This window comes from Rhinatrema bivittatum, chromosome 8 (genome assembly GCF_901001135.1).
Source record: "Rhinatrema bivittatum chromosome 8, aRhiBiv1.1, whole genome shotgun sequence".
Classification (NCBI taxonomy): Eukaryota; Metazoa; Chordata; class Amphibia; order Gymnophiona; family Rhinatrematidae; genus Rhinatrema; species Rhinatrema bivittatum.
In genome coordinates this window covers 40,308,337-40,329,105 of record NC_042622.1, presented here as the reverse complement: position 1 = coordinate 40,329,105, position 20,769 = coordinate 40,308,337, and the positions used below count along the sequence as shown (strand labels likewise).

General features: G+C 46.8%; 1 protein-coding gene across 1 annotated transcript in view; it reads left to right on the top strand.

Moving 5' to 3' along the window:
* Nucleotides 1-20,769, top strand: part of SLC12A5 (solute carrier family 12 member 5) — a gene marked incomplete at its 5' end in the record, with an annotated part of 200,929 nt that overhangs the window by 86,652 nt on the left and 93,508 nt on the right. The window contains 4 exon segments of the mRNA XM_029613484.1: nucleotides 8,999-9,117; nucleotides 9,679-9,777; nucleotides 18,847-18,966; nucleotides 20,005-20,109. Coding sequence (XP_029469344.1) covers nucleotides 8,999-9,117; nucleotides 9,679-9,777; nucleotides 18,847-18,966; nucleotides 20,005-20,109 — 443 coding nt within the window.

The window sequence follows — 20,769 nt, the reverse complement described above, 5'->3', positions numbered from 1 at the left end:
CCAGATAACAAAAAACCTAAATGGCTATATTTGAAAATAGTTAGATAGGTTTTTAGTTTTCTAGCCTTGTGTGGCCGGATAATGCGCTAATTAACCAGATATCTTTTAAAATATCCAGCTGAATAGCGCTATCCTGAAATGAAGGGAAAAAAAAAAACTGGGCCAGCAGCCATCCCCTCCCTCTTATAAAGGGCCGTTCCTACCTCACCCCCCCCCCCCAAAAAAAAATCCTTAAAATGTCCCTCAACACCCCCCCCCCCCCCCATCCTGGTGTTTTTCAGCCTCCCAAATCAGGCAACCCCCTCCCTTCCCTCCCACCCAGCCACCCCCCCCCCCTTTCCCTTCCCTCCTGCTCCCCCTTCCGATACCTTATAGCCGTTTCCCGGGAGCAAGGGACTGTCTGTCCCGCTCCTGGCTCCTCCACACTGCTTATGATAAGTTTAGGCTTCCAGCGCTGACTCTCTTAGAGCAGCAGCACAGAGGGGCGGATTTTAAAAGCCCTGCGCGCGTAAATCCGGTAGGATTTACGCGCGCAGGGCCCTCACGCGCCGGTGCGCCTATTTTGCATAGGCGGGGAGGGAGTGGGCCTGGGGGCGTGGCGCCAGCCCGGGGGCGTGGTCGAGGCCTCCGGATCAGCCCCCAGGTTGGGTGACGGCGCTTGCTTGCGCAAGCAGATTTACATCTGCTTTTAGCAGGCGTAAATCTGCCAACAAAGGTAAGAGGGGGTTTAGATAGGGCCGGGGGGGTGGGTTAGGTAGGGGAAGGGAGGGGAAGGGGGGGGAGGGCGAAGGAAAGTTCCCTCCGAGGCCGCTCCGAAATCGGAGCGGCCTCGGAGGGAACAGGCAGCGCGCGCTGGGCTCGGCGCGCGCAGGTTGCACAAATGTGCACCCCCTTGCGTGCGCCGACCCCGGATTTTATAAGATACGCGCAGCTACGCGCGCATCTTATAAAATCCAGCGTACTTTTGTTCGCGCCTGGTGCGCAAACAAAAGTACGCGATCGCGCAATTTTTTAAAATCTACCCCAGTGGCTATAAGATATCAGGGGGAGGAGCAATCTTATAAATCATTGTGGGGGGGAAGGGAAGGGAGGAGACAGCCTGATTTGGGAGTTTGAAAAACACCAGCACAGGGAGGGTGTCTCAGGGATATTTTAAGGATTTGGGGGGGGGGGGGGGGAGTTGAGGTGGGCATGGCCCGACAAGGCTTATATAAGATATTTTTTGGGGTGGGAAGGGAATGGACCAATAATTTTATTTTTTGCTTTTATTTCGTGATAACGCTACTTAGATATCCAGTTAAGTAGCACGTTATACGGCCACACAAGGGTGGATAACGTTGCTGGCTAAACCCGATATTCAGCTAGGTTAGCTGGATAACTCAAAAATACCTACAAGTATACCATTCCCCGGAACACCCATGAAACGCCCCTGTTTTATCTGGCTAAATTGCTTTTGAACATTGACCTTGATGTATAAACAGAAATCTGTACTTTTGGATGTCCTGTTTCATGTAAAAATCTGTTAATCTAAATACACCATTTTTATTTGCGTGTGGGGTGGGCCGGAGGGAGAAGGTCAAGATTGAAGCTGGAAGGGGCGCAAGGCTGAAGTTCGCCTAGGGTGCTTAATACCCTTGCACCGGCCGTATGTATTGGCAATGAAGATTATGTCACGTGTTCCCGAACCCTGCTCCTTTAAATCATTGCTTTTTTTTCTCACAGAGCACTGGAAATCTGAAGAAACTTTGCATGAACTGTGCCAAAATGTTCCACTGCTCTTGGAGAAAATTGAAGCTTACTTTCCTGCTGTAGGTTTCTGCTTCTTCCCTTTGGCTCAGTGCTCCTCCAGGAATCCCAAGATGCTAGTGACGTTACAACGTGCCTCCAGGAGGGAAAGGACACTACCTAAAAACTTACTCAGATTATATATGAGATTCCCGACAGCTGCCCTTATGACAACATGTCTCTAAAGAGCCGACTGTCAATTAAATCATACTGCAGTGACGCTGGAAGAGGTCTGCTAAGACTTACCTGCAACCTTTAGATAGACGAGAATGAGCTTGAGGCATGCAGAGGGATGTTAGATGTGTTCATCATTCCTACTGCAGCCTCTCTGCCCATCACTGTCTCGAGATTTCTGTCTCCCTTATCTTAGCCCTCAAACGTCGAACACCTCCTGCCTGCCGCTGCTGTTTTGCCCTCAATTCCCCCCCAGTTAACTAGTTAGATTGAGGGGTGCAGGGGGTCTAACATGTGATAAAATAAACTTGCCTTAAAATCCCATAGGTTTTGTGGGTTTCTTATGTGTGTGGTGTGTCGGATGTTTCTGGTATAATATATTGTGAGGCAGAGAAGAGATTGTCTTTCGTGTGACATATTGTGAATTGGAAAGGGTAATATCTCTGGCATGATACAACAAGAGAGAGAGAGCAGCGTCTCTAGCATAACATATCTCAGGCTATCCTAAATCGTATATATTTATTTATTTTAAAATGTTTAGATACCGCTTTTACAACGCAGGTCTACAGGTTAAAATAACATACATAATTAAAAATGACATAAACGTAAAAAAATCATAACACTTAAAGGCAGTGAAGTAATAGTAACATAAACATATACAGACATCGTGCCAAGAGATCCAAGGGTTATCAATACAGATGTGGGTTAGTGCTAATATAAGCGCTAAAGGGTAGATTTTAAAAAGAATACGCTCGCGCGTCCATGCGCGTGCGTTACCCGGCGTGCACACATGGCTGCGCGATTTTAGAACATGCACGCGCTGGCGCACGCATGTTCTAAAATTCCGGGTCTGCGCATGCGAGGGGGGGATTTAATTTAACAAATTCCTGCGGCGATGCATCAGGACCTTCCCCATTCCCCTCCCAGTCCATTCCAATTAAGGAGCGGACTGAGAGGGAACTTCCAACCCCCTACCCTAACCTCCCTTCCCCTTCCCTTATCCTACCTTTCCCCTATCCCTATCCTAGCCTCCCCCCATTTTTTTAACTCGTGTTTTGCTCCTGCAAAGGAGCAGGAGCAAGTTGCGAGTGCCAGCACAGCAGAAAATGGCCGCTGTACCGGGCACCTCTAGCCCCGCCCCTTTTTAAAGCCCCGGCACTTACACGCGCCCCGGGGTTTATGCGCGTGGCCAGGCCCGTTTGAAAATTGGCCCGGCACGCATAAGGCCCAGCGCGTAAACCCCGGGATTTACGTGCACCAGGGTTTTAAAATCCGGCCTTGAGGGAATGCTTAGGTGGCAAATATTATGTAGCAGCGAATGATTTAAAGGCTATTGAGAATAAGAATGTTTTAAGTGTTTTTTTCAATTCGTTATGAGAAGATATCTGCCTTAGGTCATCAGGGATGGAATTCAGCGACTGAAAAGGCACGCCTTCTGGTGATATCAAGCCTGCCTAATCAAACCCGCGGTACCTGCAGTAGATTTTTGTCCAGAGAGCGTAGGTTTCTGCTAGGTTGATAGATGTGAAGTTGAGTGCATAGCCATGTTGATGAATCATTATAGATCAAATTGTGTACAAAGGAGATAATTTTGCATTGTATTCTATATTGAATTGGGAGCCAATGTAAAGAATATAAGATTGGAGAAATATGTTCTTTTCGAGAGGTACCGGTCAAGATGCGGGCAGCAGAGTTCTGAATTAGCTGTAGGAAACGAAGGGCAATGACATAACCTAGGCTAGACAGAGGGCAGTATGTCTAGTGTGGTATATATATCAGGAAATGGGGCAATGTCTTAGATGTGTCGTACTGTCGGAGGAGGGGAGCATCTGGGTGTGGGAGAGAGAATATTCTCTCCAGATGTGAAATATCATGGGAGCGAGGAGAGAGCAGGTGAGTAGAAAAGTCTCCCACAAATGCTCGGGCTGGGATTTGGCCCATTTAATATTTTATCTGATATCGGAGCACACAGTACCGGAAATTCGTGTCCCGATATACAAACTGATAACTTGGCCCGAGGGACCCGCAAGCTCGTTTTTACAACCCCCCCCCCCCCCCCAATTCCTCCCTCTCTCTCTAAAGCACTGTCAGATGTATTCTGAGCACTGAAGTCGTGTGCACCCCTACTCTCCCCCCAAAGCAATCAGACACTGCCCTAGTGTGCGCAGACTCTGGTGCTCCCAGGAACACCCTCCCCAGGCAGGGAATTCAATGCTTCCATGAGGGCGAGGGGTGTGCGAGTGCACTAGAGAAGGAGAGACAGGATGAGGGTCCTCCATAAACAGGAGTGTAGGGCTCGGAGGATGCAGGATAGAGACAAGGTATAGGGATGAAGGAGACCTAAGAACTAAGGTGGGGAGGGGAGGTGGCAGCGCTGAAATGTAGCTTATCAGACATGAAGAGACATTGGGCCGTATTCAATGGAAATTGCTTCTGCGGGCACAGAATGGGCAGAAGTGCTTTAAGCATTAGATTCAGTATTCTTTTTTTTTTTCCCTGGTTTATCTGTTTTCGACTGCTCTTTTGGACTACCAGCTCCGTCAGAATCAACACTGGGACCTGGCACCAGGAGCCTTCCTGTGTAACTCTGGGGATTTTTCACCTTAATTTATATCCACTGCCTACTGACTTAGCCCAGGCGTGATGGCGACAGGTCCTCAGCCAGGGCTTCGCACCAGGGCTCCTGCTGGAACCTAACGTGGACCTTAAATCTGGCCACTAGGTGCCGCCATTGAGCAGTGGCCGAGAATCCTTCCCCTCAAGGGCTGTGAATGGCTGAATGCTACTTCTGCAGCAGAGCTGGGGACTAGACTCGAGGCAGGCCCTTTACACAGCACGGCCAGTGAGCCTCCAGGCCGGCCCAGATCCAGCGTTTCAGAGGTTACACTTCATTTTCAGCTTTGTTACGAATGGTATACTTGTAGGTATTTTTGAGGCAATGCTAAGGGCAATTTCTGAGCTCGGTTAATCAGGTGCATGGTTCCAAAATCCATAGGACTTGACTAGCTGTGTACATGAGAATAGACCCAGGAATGAAATGGGGTGAAGCAGGCTTCCCATTCTGGGTTTGGTTTCCTCTCTGCAATACTTATGAAGGTAATTGGGCCAAAAACACGTGCAGCTGATTAAAGGGGTAAATCTTCAAAGACCTCTGGCCTGATGTAGGAAGCTTTTTTTTCCCCATAGACACAGAATTGGAAAACCCCTTTTGTACCTCTGGCCCTTAAGTCGCCTGTCCTGCGGGTAGAGTTAGAGTTAACCTGCATAAGTCTGCCAGATGTAGGGAAGAGGATCCTCAACCTCCCCGTACTTTCGTAACGCCTCTAGACTTGGCTGCATAAAAAAAGGAGGCATTCTGTGATGCATATTTTGTGTGTGTACTTTTCATTTCAAAAGGCACAAGTGTAGGAGGTAATTTTAAAAGGAGTTAGACCTGTAAATGTAACTTACTATCATAGCAATTTTCAAAAGCCATTTACGCGTGTAAAGTGCATTTACATGTGTAAAGCCCAATTTTAAGCGTGCAAATGCTTTTGAAAATCAGGCCCATAGATGGCATGCCGCTGAGACGGCTAACTTCACACCCATGTGCTGTTTTGCCTGACTGCACGTGAGTACATTTACCTGCTTGATGCGCACGTTTTCAAGCTGGAAAGACGCAAATATCCTGTGTCTGAAATCCTTTCTGTTCTGTGGAAGCTTTCCCCTACATGTGTAGGTTTGCAGGCAGATGCCTTACTGAAAAGGTACTCATTAGCATCCATTAAAGAAAATATTCAAGTAATAATTGGTCGTTTTCTGGGGCCACAGACGCCGCCTCCTCCTCCCCGAGTGGAGTGAAATGAGGAGCCGGCAAAATACCTTAAGTTAAAAAAAAACAAAAAACTCTGAATCCCTGCCGGCTGTACTGCCTTCCTACCTGTGGATTTATCCCTAGGGCTTAAAAGCTGTTGCTGAAAGAAGGTGTCCCAGCTGCGGGAGTGGGCTGGGAGGCGACCCCTCGCCTCCCCCCTCTCTCCTGTGAGCCTGGGATCCCAGGGCTAGGGCAGCGGTGTGGGCCTCAATGTTCAGGGCCCATTGGGGGGGAGGAAGGTTTGAGGAGAGAGCTGGAATTCTGTCCTGGTCAGGGAGGTTTCTCTCCTCCCCCGCACCTCACCATTATTTCCCTGGCAGCTGGAATATCTCCTTCATTATTGACTTGGAGAAGCTGTTATTCTCTCCCTGGAGGAACAGAGTGCTGCTGGGCTCAGCATCAAATGAACCGCCTTGCAAAGAAAAGACCTTCTGCTTAATTGTGCATTTAAGTGACATATAGAGAGAGAAGGCAAAGGGGAAGAGATTAGGACAGGAAGGAAAGGCGGGGAGGGGGCATGGGGGGGGGGGAGGAGAAGCGGTATCTTGCCCCTCCATCTCTTACAGAGGGCCTTCCTCCCCGTTTCTCCTGTTTCCTCTCCCTCTTGATTTTTCGTGGCTCCTATTGTCTCTCTCTCTCTCTCTCTTCCTCACTCTGTCTCCCACAAGCAGCCGGTTCAGCGGATTTAATTTGCCAGGATCCTAAATGAGCAGGATGTGAGCTGCATGCAGAATGAGGGCCTGCGTTGGGTACTGCAGTGGGGCCAAGTCTCTGCAAGCCAGGCTGCGGCTGCCTCAACGCAGCGCTGCATGGCGCAGGTCAGAGCCACCTGCAGGCGTCCTGAACCAGGGACCCCTTCCAACACATTTTCTCTCTCCTTGCTAGTGGGCAATTAAGAAGGAAGATCTGAATTGTGCACGACTCCTGGTCCCTTCCCCCCCTCCCCGTCAGGTTTTCTGGAGGCAGGGAGGGGTAGCTGGTGAGAGGGGAAGTCATGAATAAAGCCATTGCACTGGTTGCCGCAAAATCTTGGTTCTGACAGGCAGATCCCTCTTGCTGAAACCAGTTTGAGTGGCTGCCTGAATGTATTTATTTATTTTGTGTTAAAAAGCTTCTGGGATGTTAAGACCTCTTGGGGCCCCTCCCTCAGTTGCTCTGCAGCTCCTCTGCTCTTGTCACAAACAGGTATCCCAGGCTGGCACTAGACTGATGAAACCAGTGCAGTGACACCTGACGATGACCTTTGGGTATTTCTCAGCAGCACACGGGGCAGTGCTGATTTTACAACTATTCTGATCATGGCAGTGATCTTTAGGTGATGTGGAGGGCAAACAGCCCAGCTGTTCATGCTACATGCTGTCTTTCCAGTTCACACAAAACCACAAGCCCACTGAAGCAAGGCGTGAGGAAGACTGAAAGGCCTTGACTTGGACCCAGGTTTGGATTCCCTCAGAAGACAAAGACTCGTTTTTGTTCAGTGCTATGTTAACATAGCACTGAGAATGGAGACAAGCTTAGCTGGGACTTCCTTAATGGCACCGAGGGGAGGAAATAACATGAAATGTCAAGGCAGGGCAACATACAGGCCGATACAGTACAGTGTATCGGCGCACTGTTAACCCGCGATTGGACGCACGTTTTCGATGTGTTAGCTTTACCCCTTATTCAGTAAGGGGTAATAGCGCATCGAAAATGCATGTCCAACCCCCCCCCCCCCCCCCCCCCCCCCGAAACTAATAGCACCCACAACATGCAAATGCATGTTGATGGGCCCTATTAGTTATTCCCGCGCGATTCAGTAAGTAAAATGTGCAGCCAAGCCGCACATTTTACTTTCAGAAATTAGCGCCTACCCAAAGGTAGGCGTCAGTTTCTGCCGGCACCGGGAAAGTGCACAGAAAAGCAGTAAAAACTGCTTTTCTGTACACCCTCCGACTTAATATCATGACGATATTAAGTCGGAGGTACCAAAAGTAAAAAATAATTAAAAATTTAAAATCGGCTCGCGGGTTGAAAACCGGACGCTCAATTTTGCCGGCATCCGGTTTCCGAACCCGTGGCTGTCAGCGGGTTTGAGAACCGATGCCGGCAAAATTGGGTGTTGGCTGTTAAACTCGCTGACAGCCGCCTGTCAAAAAAGAGGCGCTAGGGTCGCACTAGTGTCCCAAGCGCCTTTTTACCACGGGCCCTCATTTGAATACTAAATCGCGTGCCCAGGAGAGTGGCCTGTGTGCTCTCCCGCACCTTTTACTGTATCTGCCTGATAGTAAAAACAAATGGTGAGAATAAAAGGCAAAAAAATGGAGGAGAGGAATGAGCCTGAGAGAGAAGGGAAGCAGCAGTGCTGTTACTGCAGCCTGTAGTGATGTCCCAGTCGCTGCACCACTGGCAGTGTAACAGCCTACTTTGCAGACTTGGGAATCTGAGGATATGAACCTGCAATCTCCTGATCCCACATGGGTGACTCCACCCAGAGCTGATCAGGGGAACCCTATCTGTGTTAACGCTGTGTGCACCTATCCCTCTTCCTGCCACAGATTTCATGGGACAGTGGCCCTCTCACTGACCATCATTCAGTGTTGCCAGACCTGTGATTGCCAGTGATGCCAGCCCTTCAGACTGATGTATGCTTGGCATGGGCAGACACCTGGGAGAACGGTGTGAAGTCTGTCAAAGCTTCTGTGACTTTGGTGTGTACGAGATGCAGCTTGCTTACGCTTCTCCGGGTCTCCTGTGATGCTGGTGCTGCTTAGCAGGGAGAACGTGAGAGGAAAGCAGAGGAAGGAATGAAGGAAGCAGCCCTGGAAGAAGAAGAATAGCCTTGATTTCCTTGCGGGTGCCAGGTGAAAGAAGACCCCCAATAAAAACGGTTATAAAATCAAATGGCAAGGGACAGGAAGAGTTTATACCACTATTGGAGACATTGTCTGTTGCAGAGCAGGGTGCCATACTGTTTTCAATCAGAGCAGTATTAGCGAATCCTCCTGTTTCCCTGGCCTTCAGATTGGCCCTCTAGATCCTGATAGGCTGCATTACAAATGAGGACTGTCATATGGTGGGCATGTCTCATTCGTCCCACAGATGTGAGGGAAGTACTGATAATGAAATTGGCAATGGTAACTCGCCTATTTCCTCTCTCTGTCCCTCTCCTGGCTGTTTTCCCTCCCACCCCTCCCCTTTCCTCAGGTGTTTGGCCAAGGCAAAGCCAATGGAGAACCCACCTGGGCCCTGCTGCTCACTGCGTGCATTTGCGAGATCGGAATTCTGATTGCGTCCTTGGACGAAGTGGCTCCCATCCTTTCGATGTAAGTGAGTCTTTGATTAGATTTGCATCTTTCAATAGCTCATTTCATACCATGTTCCTTTCACAAAGTCTTATCTAGATCCCATAACGCCAATGACAGGCACGTCATCTCTCTGAAAGCTTTGTGAGTCTTCCCAAGCACATCAGGCCACGTCTCTCAGCCTGGGAAGAGCTGTTCTACTGGCTGCAGGGAGATATTTCCACTGTTGTTCATTTCTAACGATAAAATATTAGGCATGACAGACTTTTCACCAAACCAGGTGGATAAGGGATGAATCACTTCATACCCTGTGCTCTCTGGTCCCAGCTGGGTTTGAGTGAAATCCTACTTGAATTATTTCCTGCAAACTAATTTGCATAGCTGGAGAATCACCGACTCTCTCTCTCTCTCTCTCACTCTCATACTCTATTTCTTGTTCTCACCGATGTTTTTATTTCTTTTCTTCTCCCCTCCTGCTCTTCTGGTTTTTTTTCCCCTCTCTCCTTCCTGTTTTTCCACCTGCTCTTTTTTCAGCATATCTTGACCTCACTCTCTTGCTTTTTTGCTATCCTTTCTCTTCAGGTTTTTCCTGATGTGCTATATGTTTGTAAATTTGGCCTGCGCAGTACAAACTCTCCTGAGGACTCCCAACTGGAGACCTCGCTTCAGATACTATCATTGGTGAGTACCTAAATGAATTCTCTTTCTCTCTTTGTTAGAAAAAACCCTCAAATCTAGGGGAATCCCCAGTAAATCCCATCACGGCATTTGATGTTGTTTCACTATATTGAGATCAGCGTCTTGCTGATGACATCTTTACTGGGACCACCCTGGTATCTCTCTCTGCTCATCATCCTTGGTTCTTCGTGTTCTGTCTCTGCTTTTCCAGATTACTCTCATTCTGTGTGCTTTAGGGTTTTCATCCCTTTTCACTGGAATCATTCTTGAGAGTATCCCTATGGTGATGTTGTACCGATTCACCAGGATGGAAACAAAGAAGTGAAAAGCTGCAGACCTCTTAGTTTGACAGCAGTGGTGGGCAAAGTAATGGAAAAACTGCTGAAGGACAGAATAGTGCAATACCTTGAAGCCACCGAGTTATAGGATCACAGACAACATGGTTTCACAAGAGGTAGAACTTGTCAAACAAAGTTGATTGAGTTTTTTGATGAGGTGACAAGGGTAATAGATTGGAGTGGGAGTTTCAGTAAACGTGGCCTATCTGGATTTCAGTAAGGCTTTTGACACTGTTCCACATAGAAGACTGGTGAGCTAGCTAGCTAGTCTGGGAACAGTACAAAAACGCAAACTGGGCAATGAATTGATTAAACAACAAGACTCAAGAGACTAGTGGTCAATGGGGTGCACTCTGTTAAAGGAAAATTGACCAGTAGTGTGCCACAGGGATCAATGAAGGGCTGGCATGACCCACTGTGCAAACTGCACACCTGCACAGGGCAGCAGCTCCAAGGTGGGGGGGGGGGGGGGGCAATGACATCTCAGCAGAACCTGCCCATGGAGTTTAAGCAATGCAAAACCTGGCTTATCCTCTCCATTCCCTACTGCACCTCTCCTCGGCTATCAGGAGGGGTGCTCACTGCTTATCAGAGCATTAACTTCCTGTGCTGAGAGGGTTCAGTCTCACAGTATGAGGCACAAGATCTATGGGATTCATGTGGTTCGTACCATGAGACTGGAGCCATACAGCATAGGATCTTAAGCGCTGCTTCTTCTATCAAGCAGGGTGGATCAGGAGGTGGCTAGGTTGCACTGGGGATCACAAGGCAGGGAAGATCCCCTGGGGAGGGGATGTATGAGAGCTTTTCAGGGGAGGGAAGAGAATGTGGGGAGAACCTTCTAGGGATGGAATGGGGGCGTGGGGAGAGCCTTCCAGGGGTGGGAGATGGATCTGAGGACAGCTTTCCAAAGTTAGGAGGGGAAGGCGGGAAGAGCTTTCTGAGGGTTAACGGGGAGGGAATGTGGGGAGAACCTTCTAGGGATGGTATGGGGAGAGCCTTCCAGGGGTGGGAGATGGATCTGAGGACAGCTTTCCAAAGTTAGGAGGGGAAGGTGGGAAGAGCTTTCTGAGGGTTAACGGGGAGGGAATGTGGGGAGAACCTTCTAGGGATGGAATGGGGGCATGGGGAGAGCCTTCCAGGGGTGGGAGATGGATCTGAGGACAGCTTTCCAAAGTTAGGAGGGGAAGGCGGGAAGAGCTTTCTGAGGGTTAACAGGGAGGGAATGTGGGGCGAACCTTGTAGGGATGGAATGGGGGTATGGGGAGAGCCTTCCAGGGGTGGGAGATGGATCTGAGGACAGCTTTCCAAAGTTAGGAGGGGAAGGTGGGAAGAGCTTTCTGAGGGTTAACGGGGAGGGAATGTGGGGAGAACCTTCTAGGGATGGAATGGGGGCATGGGGAGAGCCTTCCAGGGGTGGGAGGTGGATCTGAGGACAGCTTTCCAAAGTTAGGAGGGGAAGGTGGGAAGAGCTTTCTGAGGGTTAACGGGGAGGGAATGTGGGGAGAACCTTCTGGGGATTGAGGACAGCAGAGATTGAACCTTGGATGGGAGCAGTGAGAGAGGACATGGGGATTTAGTAGAGAGAAAAGGAGAGAGAGGAAAAAAAATCTCTCCCAGCAAAGAAGTCATTTTGTCTCCAGGTGATCCAGGGAATGGAAGGAAGGAGAGCAAGAGGGAGGAGCAGGATCAGAGGGAGAGAAGATTGGGGATGGGGCAGGAGTCAGGGAAAACAGGGGATTGAGGAGAAAGTACCCTGGCTAGAGGGGACTGTGAGGGAGAGAGAAACGAGGATGGAGGGAGAGGGAGAGGAATCTAGGTATTGGGTGGAAGAAGAGGAATAAAAGACCCATGATGGGGGAGGGCAGAAGGAGAGAAGACTGGGCATGGGGCTGATAGAAAGAAGAATCCAGGAAGATAATGTAGGGAAGGGAATGGAAGAAAGAGCATATGATTGTTTAGTGATTTTGTGAACGTACCTTGCAAACTGCCTAGGAACGTTGAGGAGTAGCCAAGTGCTTAGAACCAGGGTTCAGATCCCACTGCTGCTCCTTGTGACCATGGGCAAGTCACTTTACCCTCCATTGCCCCAGGTACAACTTTAGATTGTGAGATCTCTGGGGATAGGGAACTACCTCTAGTAATGTGCCAAAAGGCGGAAAATATAAATGTATATATAAGAAATTTGTTAAAGAAATAAATATGAAAAAGAGGTGAGTCAGGAAGAGGAATGGGGAAAGGCAAGCGGACAGAATCAGGAGAAGAGGGGATGAGGAAGAGAAGCAGGAGATGAGAGCAGAAGGAGGAGGAAGAGAAAGGATTAAAATATCCACTTTGAAGGAAAAAGACAAGGAAGAGAACTTAAAGAGAAAAGAAAAAAGGATACCAGAGAGCGAAAACAAAAAAAAAAAAAGCAGAAAGAACAGAGCATTACAAAAAAAAATATATATATATACGTAAGCCGGTGACTGCAAATACTGGAAAGAGTTTATTATCTAATAAAGAATATTAGCTCTGTTCTGTGAGACCCAGTTCAGAGCCTCGGACCTGGATGTGTCTCTCACACAGAATTTAAATGTTGATAATAGGTAGATGTTGTTTCCTGATTTTATTTTATTTATTTATTTATTTATTTATTTGTGATTCATAGTAATTCTCTTGTATGCAGGACATACCCACCAGCCATGAGGCTTTTGTGCTGGGTTTGTAATATTTTGTGTTGACAAAATTTAAAGAGCGTGCTTTCAGGTATAGTTTGAAAGTAAATTGTTGTATTTTCCTAGAGACAGTCCGGACAACAATCCCCTAACTCCCCCCCTCCCCATGAACTGCTTGACCGCTACTGGCAGTACCGTGAAATCTGGCAACCATACTCTAACCCCATCGCAACTATAAATGGTGTTCTTAACGTTATTGTTGGGGGGTGGGGGAGAGAAGTCTATGAAGGGCTCCATCAGAATATCGGGGGAGGGGCAGCATGGTGAATGATTGCACAGAGCAGCAAACCAGGTGGCATTTGCCCTGGATCAGTGCTAGCCCCAGCCTCCTTCAGCGTCTTAATACGTGAAGTTGTGAAAGGGGCAGAAGGGGGCACCGCACTCCTCTGACAGAGGGGGATGCACTGGAATAACTGCAGGGCTGCACGTGTGCACGCGCATTTTGTGCGCATGATCCTTGCGGCTGCTCGGCAGAAAGGAAAAACTCGGCAGGTGGTTTTTCCGCGTAGATTGCCCTGCCAGGCGCGCGCACGAGAGGCGCGCCCACGTACATTTGCGCTTTCTGTTTCTAAGGGCGGGTGATCGGGGGACAGATCAGCCTGTGCCCCGCTGAACATAAGAACATAAGAAAATGCCATACTGGGTCAGACCAAGGGTCCATCAAGCCCAGCATCCTGTTTCCAACAGTGGCCAATCCAGGCCATAAGAACCTGGCAAGTACCCAAAAACTAAGTCTATTCCATGTAACCATTGCTAATGGCAGTGGCTATTCTCTAAGTGAACTTAATAGCAGGTAATGGACTTCTCCTCCAAGAACTTATCCAATCCTTTTTTGAACCCAGCTATACTAACTGCACGAACCACATTCTCTGGCAACAAATTCCAGAGTTTAATTGTGCGTTGAGTAAAAAAGAACTTTCTCCGATTAGTTTTAAATGTGCCCCATGCTAACTTCATGGAGTGTCCCCTAGTCTTTCTACTATCCGAAAGAGTAAATAACCGATTCACATCTACCCGTTCTAGACCTCTCATGATTTTAAACACCTCTATCATATCCCCCCTCAGTCATCTCTTCTCCAAGCTGAAAAGTCCTAACCTCTTTAGTCTTTCCTCATAGGGGAGTTGTTCCATTCCCCTTATCATTTTGGTAGCCCTTCTCTGTACCTTCTCCATCACAATTATATCTTTTTTGAGATGCGGCGACCAGAATTCTACACAGTATTCAAGGTGCGGTCTCACCATGGAGCGATACAGAGGCATTATGACATTTTCCGTTTTATTCATCATTCCTTTTTTAATAATTCCCAACATTCTGTTTGCTTTTTTGACTGCCGCAGCACACTGAACCGACGATTTCAATGTGTTATCCACTATGACACCTAGATCTCTTTCTTGGGTTGTAGCACCTAATATGGAACCCAACATCGTGTAATTATAGCATGGGTTATTTTTCCCTATATGCATCACCTTGCACTTATCCACATTAAATTTCATATGCCATTTGGATGCCCAATTTTCCAGTCTCACAAGGTCTTCCTGCAATTTATCACAATCTGCTTGTGATTTAACTACTCTGAACAATTTTGTGTCATCTGCAAATTTGATTATCTCACTCGTCGTATTTCTTTCCAGATCATTTATAAATATATTGAACAGTAAGGGTCCCAATACAGATCCCTGAGGCACTCCACTGTCCACTCCCTTCCACTGAGAAAATTGCCCATTTAATCCTACTCTCTGTTTCCTGTCTTTTAGCCAGTTTGCAATCCACGAAAGGACATCGCCACCTATCCCATGACTTTTTACTTTTCCTAGAAGCCTCTCATGAGGAACTTTGTCAAACGCCTTCTGAAAATCCAAGTATGCTATATCTACCGGTTCACCTTTATCCACATGTTTATTAACCCCTTCAAAAAAGTGAAGCAGATTTGTGAGGCAAGACTTGCCCTGGGTAAAGCCATGCTGACTTTGTTCCATTAAACCATGTCTTTCTATATGTTCTGTGATTTTGATGTTTAGAACACTTTCCACTATTTTTCCTGGCACTGAAGTCAGGCTAACCGGTCTGTAGTTTCCCAGATCGCCCCTGGAGCCCTTTTTAAATATTGGGGTTACATTTGCTATCCTCCAGTCTTCAGGTACAATGGATGATTTTAATGATAAGTTAAAAATTTTTACTAATAGGTCTGAAATTTCATTTTTTAGTTCCTTCAGAACTCTGGGGTGTATAGCATCCGGTCCAGGTGATTTACTACTCTTCAGTTTGTCAATCAGGCCTACCACATCTTCTAGGTTCACCGTGATTTGATTCAGTCCATCTGAATCATTACCCATGAAAACCTTCTCCATTACGGGTACCTCCCCAACATCCTCTTCAGTAAACACCGAAGCAAAGAAATCATTTAATCTTTCTGCGATGGCCTTATCTTCTCTAAGTGCCCCTTTAACCCCTCGATCATCTAACGGTCCAACTGACTCCCTCACAGGCTTTCTGCTTCGGATATATTTTTAAAAGTTTTTACTGTGAGTTTTTGCCTCTACAGCCAACTTCTTTTCAAATTCTCTCTTAGCCTGTCTTATCAATGTCTTACATTTAACTTGCCAATGTTTATGCATTATCCTATTTTCTTCTGTTGGATCCTTCTTCCAATTTTTGAATGAAGATCTTTTGGCTAAAATAGCTTCTTTCACCTCCCCTTTTAACCATGCCGGTAATCGTTTTGCCTTCTTTCCACCTTTCTTAATGTGTGGAATACATCTGGACTGTGCTTCTAGAATGGTATTTTTTAACAATGACCACGCCTCTTGGACATTTTTTACTTTTGTAGCTGCTCCTTTCAGTTTTTTTCTAACAAATTTTCTCATTTTATCAAAGTTTCCCTTTTGAAAGTTTAGCACGAGAGCCTTGGATTTGCACACTGTTCCTTTTCCAGTCATTAAATCAAATTTGATCATATTATGATCACTATTGCCAAGCGGCCCCACCACCGTTACCTCTCTCACCAAGTCCTGTGCTCCACTGAGAATTAGATCTAAAATTGCTCCCTCTCTCGTCGGTTCCTGAACCAATTGCTCCATAAAGCTATCATTTATTCCATCCAGGAACGTTATCTCTCTAGCGTGACCCGATGATACATTTACCCAGTCTATATTGGGTTAATTGAAGTCTCCCATTATTACTGCACTACCAATTTGGTTAGCTTCCCTAATTTCTCTTAGCATTTCACTGTCCATCTCACCATCTTGACCAGGTGGACGGTAGTATACCCCTATCACTGTAGTCTTCCCTGATACACAAGGGATTTCTAGCCATAAAGATTCAATTTTGTATTTAGTCTCATGCAGGATGTTTATCCTGTTGGACTCTATGCCATCCCGGACATAAAGCGCCACACCTCCTCCCGACTGCTCCTCTCTGTCATTGCGATATAATTTGTACCCCGGTATAGCACTGTCCCATTGGTTATCCTCTTTCCACCATGTCTCTGAGATGCCAATTAAGTCTATGTCATCATTTACTGCTATACATTCTAATTCTCCCATCTTACTTCTTAGACTTCTGGCATTAGCATACAAACATTTCAAAGTTTGCTTTTTGTTTGTATTTTTATTCTGCTTTTTAATTGATAGGGATAAGTTAGAATTTTTTAGCTCAGGTGAGTTTTTAGTTACAGGCACTTGGACTACTTTTCTAATTATTGGAACCTCACTGTCGGGATGCCCTAATTCTAATGCATCATTAGTATCCTTTGAAGATACCTCTCTCCGAACCATGCGCTGCTGAGCAACTGTCGGCTTTCCCCTTTGTTCTAGTTTAAAAGCTGCTCTATGGCAATGTGAGTGCATTACTTTCACCCCCCCAATTCCCTCCCCCTCCCCACTGGGAATGTCTCCTTTCATTGCGGCTAAAAGCAGAAGCGATGGGGAAAACGCCGGCACGCTTCTAGCCACCGTGAGACGGAAACTTTTTCCCGGGGCCGTCTTCTGTGGTAAATCACTATTTACCTGGTGAAATCACTTTAGAAATTGTCCTCAGAATGAAGGATGACTTTAAAAATTGGAAGAAGGTTTAAGGGTTTGGTGACAGTACTTTAATTAGGGAAAGGGAAAGGGAAAAAAAAAACCCTTGCAAAATCTTGCATTTGAGGATAGAGGAAGCCAAGGGCCAAATAAAACTAGTTTGGAGGGGAAGAACCAGCAGTCACCAACCAGGAACAAGAGCTTGAGGTCGCCTAATTGATAAAATCTTCCTAAGTGATGTACAACATTAATCAGACATAACAAATCACATAAATATAAACATATATTTAGAGTCTTGCTTCCCAACATTCAGAAAAAGGCTTAAGACTTGGTTGTTTAAACAAGCCTTTCCAGACCTTAACTGAATCCCAATTCAACAATAACTATAGTCAGACACTTCAGAATAGGATTCTACATAGAATCTAAAAGGTTCTAAAGGCAGTAGCCATGTGGCTACTTCCTGCCTCTGCTGGTTACAGTGCAGCACACCCTCAGGCCAGTGCCTCTCAGGACTGCAAAGGTGTACAGCATAGACATCCTTTGCATTGCATGCGTGTCTGCTCAGTCCCCCACTCCTTTTTTTTCCCAAATCCTCAGTCCTTTCTCTTCTGCCCCGATTAAACACCCCCACCCCACACACCTCCTCTGTGCATCCCCTCACCAACCTTCAGTTGCCCCCCCCTCAGTGTCCCGTCAGCAACCTTCCTTGGCCTCATACTTTCAAACCTCATCCAGAATTTTTGCCCTTCCCAGTCTCTTTTTTCCCCAGCCCTCAACTGCTCAGTCCCCTCTCTTAGCTGAAGGAGTTGACAGCTTCCCCTCCCCCCACCCCTAGCCTCAGCAACTTCCCTGGCCCTAAACTACCCCTTGGCCTCAGCTACCCCTCCCCCAGCTTCACTTCTCCCTTGTGTGTGTTGAGAGCTATTATGATGTTGGACTCATTTTATGGGAAGAAGCATGAGAGACAGAAACTGATGTATAGATATATTGGGGGTGGGCAATATTCAGCCACTGAGCAGATGGGCTAGGTAGCTGGATAAACTTTAGCATAAGTCAGCGGCATGGCCAGAGTTAGCCACATAACTAGTATCGGAGTTAGCCACTTAACTTTTGCAGGTAACTCGGCTCCTCCCTGGAACGCCTCCCGATTTCTGGGCCCAAATTCTATCCGCATAACTAGTTATCCAGCTAGAATTTAGGCACATAAGTCTTTTTAATATGCCAGTTTTGCCATCTAGATGGATAACTTTTTAGTTATCTGTCTAAATGGCTTTTGAATATCGACCTCATTATCTATATGTACACACACACACAATTTCTACGCATGTATAGTTTGCTGTGTATTGGTTCTGTGGAAATACTCGCTATTAGTGCCTCTTAGAGACTTAAAGATGAATGTTCAAAATGTTACATGTGTTAAAACAAGCGCATACGTGCGCAAATAGCATGTACTCGCCAATCTGCTTTTTTATGAACCTCAGACATGCATGCGTAAATAAGGGTTCGCGTGTAAATACGCACATGTGGAAAAGGGGCGTTTCTGGGCGGGGCCAGCATTTACGCGTGTAAGTTGCTGTTTTTATGAGACTTACTCGTGTATATTTCCACCTGCTCATTATCTGGTGTAAGTGATGTTAAGTGATTTGTTGTGAAGCAGTGACTGGGTGAGAGGTCTGTGTCAATGGGGGAGGGTGGGGGGAGAGCTCGGGGTGAAGAAATCAGGAGGGTCATGTGACCGTGGCACTGCTGCTTTCCATGGAGGAAAGTGATTTAAGGAGAAGACAGGCTGGGCAAGTGTGGCAAAATCTTCTGAGCCAGACCGCCTTGTACCCATTGGCTGCAAAGACATCTCTCCCAGTGGGGCCTCGGTGACAGGACTTTCCTAAGATAAAAAGTGTTTCTATAACTTACCCATAGGAGGGCAAAGAAATGTTTGTTACTTCTCCTTGTGCTGCTTAAACCCATTCTGCTCTGCTCCCCTCTCCTGTACCCCTCAGGACTCTGTCCTTTCTGGGAATGAGCTTGTGTCTGGCCTTGATGTTTATCTGCTCCTGGTACTATGCTCTTGTCGCCATGCTGGTCGCTGGGCTGATCTACAAATACATTGAATACAGAGGGTGAGTCCAAATTTCTTAGTTCACAACATGAAAACATCAGGTGTGCCCCGCAAAAGGCTAGCGGGCGGCGTCTGTAGCGAGGAGGCAGGCATATGCCGTTCGGACCCATTAGCATTTTTGTATGGGGAGAAGAGCGGGCAAGAGAATAGCAAGGAGGGAACTGCGCAGCCTTCCCTGAGCGACGGCCGCAGCCCAGGGCAAGCAGCGACAGGGCTGCGTTGTGCTTCCTGGGTGGCACGGGGACACCTGCACGGAGCTGCAGTTGCAACTCTGTAAAGTTTTGGAATCCGTGTGGGAACTTGATCTACGTTGGGTAGATGCACATAAAAATCACTGCTGGGCAGACTGGATGGGTCTTTTGATCTTCATCTGCCCTCATTTACCAAGTTACCATATCCAGCAGGCTGGGTTAGAGAGGGGGAGCGTGGAGAATCCATATTAACACACTGCTGTCTCGTGGAGGGAGGCTTCTGTACATACTAGAACTGTTTCAAAAGTTTCAAGAAATCAGTTAAGAATAAACTAAAATCTTTAAAATAAATGCAAATAATCTTGAAGCCCACAGGAAGATATTAGATAAAGTGTAGGGTTTTGCGAGTCATATTTTATCCCCTTTCCCCATCATTGGTACCAGATTTGTGGCCCTTGTACCTCTCTGATACACTTAACACCTCTTCCCTTTCCCCCAGTGCAACACTGCACATTTATTTCTGCTCTGCCTACTCCCAGATGGGATTAGTCTAAATCTCCCCAGATGTCTGTTTAGCGTCAAGGTGCGACGTTAGGCCAGGAGCCCGACCAAATAAACCTGCCAATAAAATTGCAGAAAATTCAGAATGTTGAGGAGAAGCTTGAGAGCTGCAGGAATTTGCATTTATTTGCAAATGAAACGTTCCAGTCAACAAGCAGAGTCCCGATGTTACCCATTGGGTTTATTAAATAGGCCTCCAGTGTCCTGTCTGAGCGTCTGAATGAGAGTAGAAGGCTTGGCTCCTCACTTGTTCTTCTTTCTTTTTTCTATGTGTATCACAATGGCAGTGCTGAGAAAGAGTGGGGCGATGGAATTCGAGGATTATCTTTGAGCGCTGCCCGATATGCTCTTCTTCGCCTGGAAGAAGGACCCCCTCACACCAAGAATTGGAGGTGCGTCTGCTGCCCACGTGATCAGAGAAAGGCAGGCAGGGAGCTGATGAATATCAGATAGACTGAAGGGTGCCACGCTCACAAGGACAGAACGGACAAGTAGATTATGGGACATCTAATGGACACCAGATGGGGGAAACATGGTTAAATGGAAGGGTGAATGTGCCAATGAGAAGACAGCAATTCTAGGCCTGAAGCAAAGAAATTATTGAGAAATAAATCACCTAGGAGAGAAAAACATTTTTCAGTAGAAAGGAGGTTCTAGACCAAGGCATTATGCTATGAGGATAGAAGAAGGTGGGCTCGGGAGTAATACAAGGACCTATTTTCTTATTCAAAGGGTGGTGGATTCCTGGAATAGTCTTCCAGTGGAGGAGATGGGGGGGGGGGAAAGCAATAATGTAATTAAAGAAAACATTGGGCATGCCCAGAAGATCCTTAGTGTTGGGAGAACTGAGGTAAAGTTGGAGAATAAGTAAAATTTCCAATATTGCAGTAGGTAGGGCAAAACCACTGCAATACTGCAGTAAATAAGTCTTCTGTTTTTGTGTTCCATCATGTTCCTATGTTTCTGTATAGTTATATAAGATGTTGCTTGGGTGAATGATGGTTAGATTAAGAGATGGGTGAAAATGGATAAATGCAGGACAAGAGAAATAG